At 43.1% G+C, this 8,749-nt stretch overlaps 1 protein-coding gene across 1 annotated transcript in view; it reads right to left on the bottom strand.

Annotated features, from left to right (window-relative positions):
- Positions 1 to 2,696: 2,696 nt before the first annotated feature.
- Positions 2,697 to 8,749, bottom strand: part of FIGF (c-fos induced growth factor (vascular endothelial growth factor D)) — a 31,226-nt gene continuing 25,173 nt past the window's right edge. The window contains exons 5-7 of the mRNA XM_009889031.1: positions 7,313 to 7,410; positions 4,857 to 5,052; positions 2,697 to 3,352 (exon numbers count right to left, since the gene is read on the bottom strand). Coding sequence (XP_009887333.1) covers positions 3,226 to 3,352; positions 4,857 to 5,052; positions 7,313 to 7,410 — 421 coding nt within the window. The 3' untranslated portion in view covers positions 2,697 to 3,225. The remainder of the gene's footprint in view (positions 3,353 to 4,856; positions 5,053 to 7,312; positions 7,411 to 8,749) is intronic.

The following is an 8,749-nucleotide window of genomic DNA, read 5'->3' as shown; positions in this document are numbered from 1 at the left end:
GTGTGGGGCATCCCTGAGTAAAGGACACCAGCATCCCCTCCTCCTGCCAGCCCCGTCACAGTGTGGGTGCTCACCTCCACCTCATTTTGCGACCTGGTGGACCTGAGGCAGCTCGGTGACAGGTTAGTGGATTAATGGAGAGAGGAGGAGTTGTGTGAGGTCCTCTGCTGCACCAGGAGGGAACAAGCGGAGAGTGAGGTTAGTGTGCGCGCACTCACACTTGTGTACACACACACACCCCCAAGTCTGTTGTCCTGCAAAGGTCTGAGTGTGGGTTTCAACTTGGCGTACCAGAGCTGACGATCTGATTTGAAGCACAAAGAAGTACATTTATAAGCCTTCTGGAAATTAGGGCTGAGAATCTATAAGGAGCATGAAAGTTATAAACTACATAAATATTTAAGTGTGCTGGCTGCTTAGGCCACTCTTGTTAGTGAATGCTACCACAGGCAGTTTCCTTTTCCACCGTCACGGTAAGCCTGAGGCCTGTTCTGACTTCATGAGCTTTCTGGCATATCGCTGCTGCAAAATGGAAATCCCACACAGGCAAAAGAACCTGTGGGGGATTAAATGTGAAAATAATGAAAATAATGCAATAATTTTGCATTGACCTTCAGGTGTGTTTTTGATGATCACGCATTCTCTGTTGTTTGAGCATGTTTCTATTAAAGACATTTACCTAAGCATTTCACAAAGTGATCCGCAAGAGGTAAGCACAAAATTTTGAGGTTAAGGGTTAAATTCACCCAGAGGCTTAGGCTGAACGACGCCAGTGGACATGGCAACATCTCACTCCTTCCCATTGGGATCTTCAGTCCTGGGTTAGACCTCCAGGCACAAGACTCTTTTTCAGTGGTCTCGGAAGGTGTGAAAACCTCAAGGCAGGGTTCACAGTGGTTGTCAGCAATGGTACCTTACTAGCCTTGGTGTCCTAATGGCTATTGCACTCTCCTGGGGGTTAGGTGGCTCATGTTCAAATCTCTCTCTGCCTCAGTGGGAAAAGCTTTTGAACATGGTTTTCAGCCCCTCAGTGACTGCTTTACCTAAGAGCCTTCTGGAGTTGAAGTAGACTTAGTTGTCTCTCAAGTTGGAGCAGTTCTGTTTTGTAAAAAAGAAGTTAATATATTCACTGGTCAGGACAGAAAACTGAGGAAACCTCGACAGATTATCATTGAGGAGACTCGGGCATAATTAATGCAGGGTTCCAGTTGCTAAATTTCAATTTAAGAAAAGCTAGGAAATGCAAAAGCTTCAACTCTTTCACAGAATTTAGCTGTACGAATACTGTTGTATAGATTTGCACGAAGGTGTATTTTCACTCCACATGCCTCTGATGCCACCAGTTAAGGGTCTGGCTTGCCTCTGCAGCTCCATGGCTTTCTGAGGAATGTGCTAATGGTGGAAGCTATGAGCAATCCAGCCACGAGATCAGGGTGTCCCCGACCGAGTGAGGTGAGAAGTGATAGGGCAGTTCATTCCTTTTATGGACCCTCATATAGCTCAGGGACTTCACCCACCATGGACACATGTCTGAATTTAAAGCCTCTTGGAGCAGTGAGGGAATTGTAAGGATGTGCTTCTGGCGCCAAGCTGGTTCACCTGGGTTTGCACTAGGGTCACATTCCCCTTCATGTCCATGCAGAGTACACGCTTGTTGCATGTGGCCTTCGCTCTGGAGGGAAACCCTTAGCAGGCAAGCCCAGTGCAGACCAGTAGGTAACCACACTGCAGGGGCTCCACCCATTACGGTCACGGGTCAGACCGTGTTGCTTGGTTGGAGGATCCCGGGCCAGTTCCCAGCACAGATAACAAAACCAGTCTGCCAGCGTGTTTGCACAGACCTTCACCACAGATGTCTTAGGAAGCACTCAGAGCAGTCGCCCAGGGTTGAATCCTAAATGCCTTACCGGGGCAAAAGATGTGCTAAATTGTTTGGTGCTTCATCCAACAGTCCAATCAATCTTGCGGGATTTGGCTCTAATTTTATTTTCAAGCAATCTATTTTTTCCCTATAGAAATGTAAAAAAAAAAATCAGATGCACATCAAAAAGCTGTTTTCTATTCCCTGTGTTGTGTCAAGATTTCCACCTCTGTAGCAGTTGTTTCATTTGCTCTATTCCCTTCGTGTAGAATTGGAGAATTCAGCAAAGGGGAAAAAATGATTCAGTCATCGAGACTATCACTTCCAGTTCATCATTATTGCTCACGGTATTTTCTCTGGACGGGCTCAGTCCAGACTTCAGTGGCTCAGAAAACAATGCTGTCCTTGTACTTGATTTGGTTAAAACACTTTTACTCAGGCCTCACACTGGTGAAAGGAATTTCAGTGCAAAGCAGATATTTTCATAGCGTGGTAAGCTAAAAGGAAAACCATCTTTTAGTGAACTGTCTTTTCAAAAATCACCAAAGAGTCAGTGCTAGTGTGGCTGTTATCCCCTTAGGGAGATCAACATGCTATACCGGGAACAAATAAATAAATCACACATGGCTGTCGGGCAGACGTGGGAAAAATGATTCTTCTTTATTGAAACTCTTGGATCAAGTGACCTTGTTTCGACCTGGGTTTGGGCAGAAGCCAGTCCCAGTGGGACAAACATAAGGCAGCTGTATTTGACATGGCTTTGGGGTTTTGCTCATTTTCTTTTTGTTGGGCAGAGTTTTAAAATGACAGAGAAAAATCAAAACCACTCGAATAACTGATGTATTTATTTTCTTATATACACTTAAATATGGCACATCTGACAGTAGTTGTACAATAAACTCAAAATGATAATCAAAGCTGGACAGTAGATCAAATAACTCAGTGCTGAACCTATTAGAAGCCAAATCCTGTACACTGAATTTCTGAAGAAAGTTTCACCCAGGAGCTGCATTAGCTAAGGATTCAGAGGCTAAGATTATCTAGTCTCAGTCTCTGAAAGACCGGCTGGTGACTGTGACTGTTACCAATATACCAGTTTCAGCTTCCATAACGTCACTGAACTGGTGCTTTCCACCCTTTCTTCCACGCAGCCAGCAATTCATCGGCTGTTGTTACCTCTTAGAGAACAGTTGCCAATGTCCCAGAGGATTCACCTGCAGTTAGTGATTACTCTAATAAATAAATGCAGACTGGATTCATTCTCCTGCTATTAATGTGGAAGATGTTCATGTTTACTATTGTTTGAAAGTCAGTGACAGCTACTTTGCAAAGCAGTGGGTTTTCGGTGAATAGGGAATGCTCAGTCAAGGAGTTTCTTTGCTTTGGGACCCATGGGAACCTCTCTTCTCCTTTGGACAGCGACAATGCCTGGAACACGTTGGTTTTGCAGTTGGGCATGTTCTGGGTTGGGATGGACATTTGTCCTCACAGCTGTTTGGTAAAGGAGAAAAAAAGCAAAAAGAGAAGAATTGTAATGTGATAATTCCTCACTGTTGCAGTCCTCAACTTTTTCATCACTGAACACCACAATGCCCTCTAGACAACGTTTGGGAAAGTGGTGACACCCTCCAACACAGGGAGACAAGACTTTACTGCCTGAGAGTTTTTGTCTACAGCAACACGTCTTGCTGTTGTCCCTTTGTCCACAGTCACGACCTAACTAATGCTGTCATTTCTTGTGAGCACTGAAGTCCAGAGTGTCAGCGCTGGGTAGTGCTGCTCTCAGATTCTGCGAAGTACCTTAGCTCACCTGGCACTTCAGCTTTGGTCCTGCAGGAATTCTGGGCATAAAAGTCTGGCATAAAAGTCCTGTGTCCAGATTATAGCAATTTCTATAAACCAAACTCATAAGCAAATGATTGCATTGATCACCTCCCACCTATCTGAAACACATCAATGACCAAGTGTCTCATGCTCTCTTTCAGCTCTGCTGATTCTTTAACTACTTTTGTGCTTCTTGTCAACTACTTTATGCTTGTCCGTATTTTCAAAGCTGAACCTAAAGATGCGAAGGTTACTTCTTCTACAGCTTCTTCTGCATGAATGAACCTACGAAGCCCAGGAGAATGGATGCTGTGGGTGACCATTCAGTGACGTGCAGCTCTGCTAAGGTACCCAGGGAAACTGGATGCTGACCGTCCTTATTAAGGTTTCAGACAGAGCTCCTGCATGCTCCTGGGTCTCTACATGTGGCCAAGGCTTTCTGAGAAGGAAATTTTGAAAATAAACTACTGCATGAAAAAAAAGTGTATTTTCTATCAAAGTTTTGCCAGAGAAACCTCAAAACTGGTTACACAAAAGGATTAGGGAAATGCATGGAGTATAACAGCCCCAGAACAATTTTCCAGCTTCTCAGGGGAGTCAGAGCTGATTGAATGGCTTCGCATGTATACAACATTGCATTAGCTCTAGAAAATCACTTGCTCTGAGGACAAACTGAGTAAGGAATTGAGTGATTAAGGAATGAAGTGTGTGGGTGCCAACTCAGGGAGCTTTTGTCCCTAGACATCCATGAGTCTGCATCCGGCTGTGACAGAGAACACAGGATAGGTTCTACCTACCTACAAATGCAAGACTTGGTACATCACTGTAAATCCCATGTCACACAGTAATTTCAGTTGTAGCACAGTTTTAACCAACATTCTCTTAAGACTGGGGGGGCGTGTGGGGCGTGTGGGAGTAATAAATATTGGTAATTGAATAGCATCCTTAGCATCCTTGTCCAGATTTCTTTAAAACGTGTTAATTAAACCTACCTTAGCCTCATTCTATGAAGTATTATAAACATAATCTCTATTATTATTATCTCCCTAACTGCAGCAAGGTATTTTATCCTGGGTGGACCTCCTAGCTAATTCAGCACTTACACCTCCAGCATCATCTCAAGCTAATTCAGATCCAGCAGCGTAGACGCTGAATGACAAGGAACACTCACCTGCAGGTTTCAGCATGAAATATCTTGTGTTTTAGAGCACAGCTCTCCTGGCTCTCCCTACACAAATAGCAGCTGCAGTTCTCTTTACTTTGAAAGAAATCTGTGGGACACTTCTGTCTACAGATGCATTCACAATTTTCTTCATCAAATTCCATATGTTGTCCACACATAGCCAGCTCAGCAAGAGGAGGGAGTCCTGCAATAGCACATACATCTTTTAGCAGTGAGCTTTACATGTCTGAATTCTGCTTTTGAAGAGACCAACTCTTTCTTTGCAATCACTAGGGCTCACACGTGTTCCCTCTGATAGATTGTCATCTTCAGAATTTCTGTTGTAACTTACAGTGCAGAAAAGGGCATGAGAGGATTGTGCCATATATTTCACTTACTTTAACACTGCTGTTTCTTGTGGGTTGAACTCTGCATAAAAATACTTTATTTGGGGGCTGTATATTAAAAAAGCCTAGTGTTCGGTTTTGGAATGCAGAAATCTTTACTGGACAGCAGGTTTTAAAAAGAAAATCTCCAAAAGGATTTAGTGTATACTCATGACAAAAAATGCACGTTTATGCAAACTATCATAGGCACTACTCAATGTCTTTCAGCATCCATATGCTTGGGAAATTTTTGCAAAAGTAATGCTAAGTCTAGTAAGGTGCGGGCTGGTCTAGCGCTTTGATAAGGCGCATATGCGCACTTGTCAGTTGAAGAAAGAAGGAAATGCTTTGCTTCAGAAACAAAACCCCAGCCAAGCAAACGCACTGTCTGATACCTCATCTGTCTTCCCTCAAAATACACATCTGGAGTACAATATGAGGCTAATCCTAGCAGAAAGGGAACACATTCTGTGAAAGCTTTATTAAAATGCTAGCAGCACATCCCTGGTTAAAGGTCATGGCACATAATGTGTCATTGGGAAGGTAATTTCCTGCGGTTTTACAATTAGCTCTTGGATTTAACCTACAGAACGTGGAATGTAACCTGCATCCGTGACCTCTGCAGCCTCAGCTCTGATCTCGGTGGCCAGAAAAGGCTTGCACATTTCTTGAAAGAAACCTTCATTATTATTTAATTAATGCTGGAAAACCAATATCCAGACAGAATAAAATCCAAGTCCTATTGGAAGGGAGGAAGGAATCTTCCCCAAATTCTTGGAAGACGAACCCCTTCCTTGGGGTGATAAAACTTGGCGCGTGTGAAGCGGTGTAGAGTGTTTCAGTCTCACTTTGTTTCAACCTCAAAGACAGATCTTAAGTTATTTTGTCCCAGCCACTGCCAAACACAATGTACTTCAGAGAATGATATTTTATCTGAGGAAATACTGAGTCTACGTCAACAAAAGCTGTAATTCAACAAGCCACAATTTTTAGTGCTCCAAGCTGACCTTACAAAAGGCTAATAGTTAGGAGGTCTCTGGCTATACACCATCCTTTAGGCATACCCTGAAATACAGAGTACTAATCCTTTCTGGAGTGAAAGGTCTAACTTGACCTTAACTACCTAACCTGATGGTCAAATGATCCGTTCCAGAATGAGAACAGATCCTACAGAAGCCACTATGCGACGGATCTCTTGCTTATTAACAGTAGGAGATTGTAATCAACAGACCAGTTTATGAGGTTATTTAGTGTTATTTTAGGTTGCTAGTCTAGGAATTGCTTGCCAGCTTGCTTTTATTGTTGCCTTGGATTTTTTATTCTTTCGCTTGCTGCATGTAGGTTAAACCACAAATACAGGGCTTCCTTCTGTCTCTGTCTGCTCTAGTGCTACAATAATTTTATTTTGACCAGTACAATTCCCTGAGAAAAACAATTTTTTAAAAAAAATCTTATACTGGGCTTGGAGAAATTTTAACTTCTTTTAACGTTTATTGCTAAGTAAGTATCTTTAGACTTACACAGCCCCCAGAATATTTCCTGCAAATTTCTTTGACAGATTAAGGTTTTCTGAGAAAAACTGAACGAGAAGGGAAGTAGTGTAAACTTCTAATCTTTTGCACTGACTACAGCTAATAATCTTATTCCTAATGTGTCTGTTCTTAAGAATTTCCCACAATAAAGGTTCAGCACCATCCCTGTGCAATATATTCCAGGTCATATTTTTTTCTACAGTTAAAAACTTTTCCCTAGTGCCCTTCATACAGTTTAAGGCCCTGTAAATTAAAATTTATCCAGGGTGTCTACTTCACTAGCTCTTTTTAATACTTTACTATTTCCTTTTCAGGTTGTCAATATAGAGGGATTAAAATGTCCAAGCAAAAACCATGAGGTGAGCATAAGTACATACGAGTGTTTATTTTCAAGTCAGTTTCTACATCATAAGCCAAGCCTATCTAGGGATGTGGAATCAAACTATCAACTATAACTCTCTCATGAAAAAATGGGGCAAAACCAAGAGGAAACACAAACAGCCTGGAGATGGTAAGCAAAAGTGTCCATTTGTAATTTAATCTTTACCTTCTCGTCTGTTGGGGTGCTGCACATCTACAACACATTCACATTTGTCACTGTCCCAGATCCATCCATTATGGCAAAGTTTGTTGGTAAAAGGGCATCTAGAAGAACAAAAAAAAAAAATTAAGACAGGAATAAAAAAAAAAATTAGGCACATCAGTGTCAGCATTTGGCAAAATGAGCCTGCAAGTATGCTGGCTCTGCCACTTGTACTGCGTGAAGGTACAGCACCTGTGTGCATTACTGCCGCAAGCAGAAAATGTTGGGACTGGATGGCTTTGCTGATAGGGCTGAGCTGTCTGGGTCCCAGCAACTAGAGGGAACAGGTACGGCATGCATTTCAGATTACATCCCTAGGAAACAGCTAGGGTTTCACAGCTCCACTTTTCCATAAAATGACTCTGTCCCACCCAGGGTACCCTTTGTCTTACAGTTTTCATGCTGTGTAACTATTCAGTTTTGCCATGCTGCCAGCAAGTGCAGCTCCAGTTTAAGTTTGCCTGTGCTTAAGGATGTACAGTGGACTGTTTTCAGAGTCAGAGGGGCGGGTTTGACTTTTAGGCACTTGGCTCTGGGAGGGGAACTAACAAACTGGAAGAAGGCTGAGGTTCTTCTCTATTTGTGTAGGAAGAGGATTCAGAATGGCCAGCAGGCTGAGTGAAGGCTGGAGTGGCTTTGCTAAAATGCCACCTCTCCTCCAGCCCAGATGTCTAACTGAAAGGCAGTTATGAGGGTAAGCCTACATGCGAGGCTAGACAAAGACATCTGAGCTGACTTCCGGTTTGTGTTTCTAGAGTCTTTGTTAAATTAATGTAGCCTGTTCTCACCAGAACTACAGGTATTTTATACCATGTTTTGAAGTTAGATGCAAGATCATTTTTTCCAGCCAATGAGCCTGACAGATGCAAACCAGGACTGGACCAGAAAGTGCAAAGCCATGGTTCACACTGATCCTGACCCAACATGCTGTGAATTATCGTAGAATCATAGAATGGTTTAGGTTGGAAGGGACCTTAAAGATCATCTAGTTCCAACCCTGCTGCCGTGGCCAGGGACATCTCCCACTAGACCAGGTGGCTCAAAGCCCCATCCAGCCTGGCCTTAAACACCTCCAGGGGTGGAGCTTCCACGACTTCTCTGGACAACCTGTTCCAGTACCTTACCACCCTCAGAGGGAAAAATTTCTTCCTAATATCTATTCTAGGTCTACCTTCTTCCGGTTTGAAACCATTACCCTTCATCCTATCACTACATACCCCTGTAAAAAGTCCCTATTCAGAGGGCTTTAGCTTGACCACAGCACTCTGTGTGCCCTGGCTAAATAACGTGCAGGCAGAGTTGCCCGTGTCAGATTGAGTAAGTCTATGCACACCGACCCAAATAGTTCCAGTGGAGCACAGTGCTAATATGTGCACTTTGGGGCCACTCTCAGGCACCTAA

This window comes from Charadrius vociferus, unplaced genomic scaffold (genome assembly GCF_000708025.1).
Source record: "Charadrius vociferus isolate BGI_N301 unplaced genomic scaffold, ASM70802v2 scaffold507, whole genome shotgun sequence".
In the NCBI taxonomy this organism is placed as follows: Eukaryota; Metazoa; Chordata; class Aves; order Charadriiformes; family Charadriidae; genus Charadrius; species Charadrius vociferus.
Note: the sequence above shows the minus strand (reverse complement) of the source record. Positions and strands in the feature narration are given on the sequence as shown.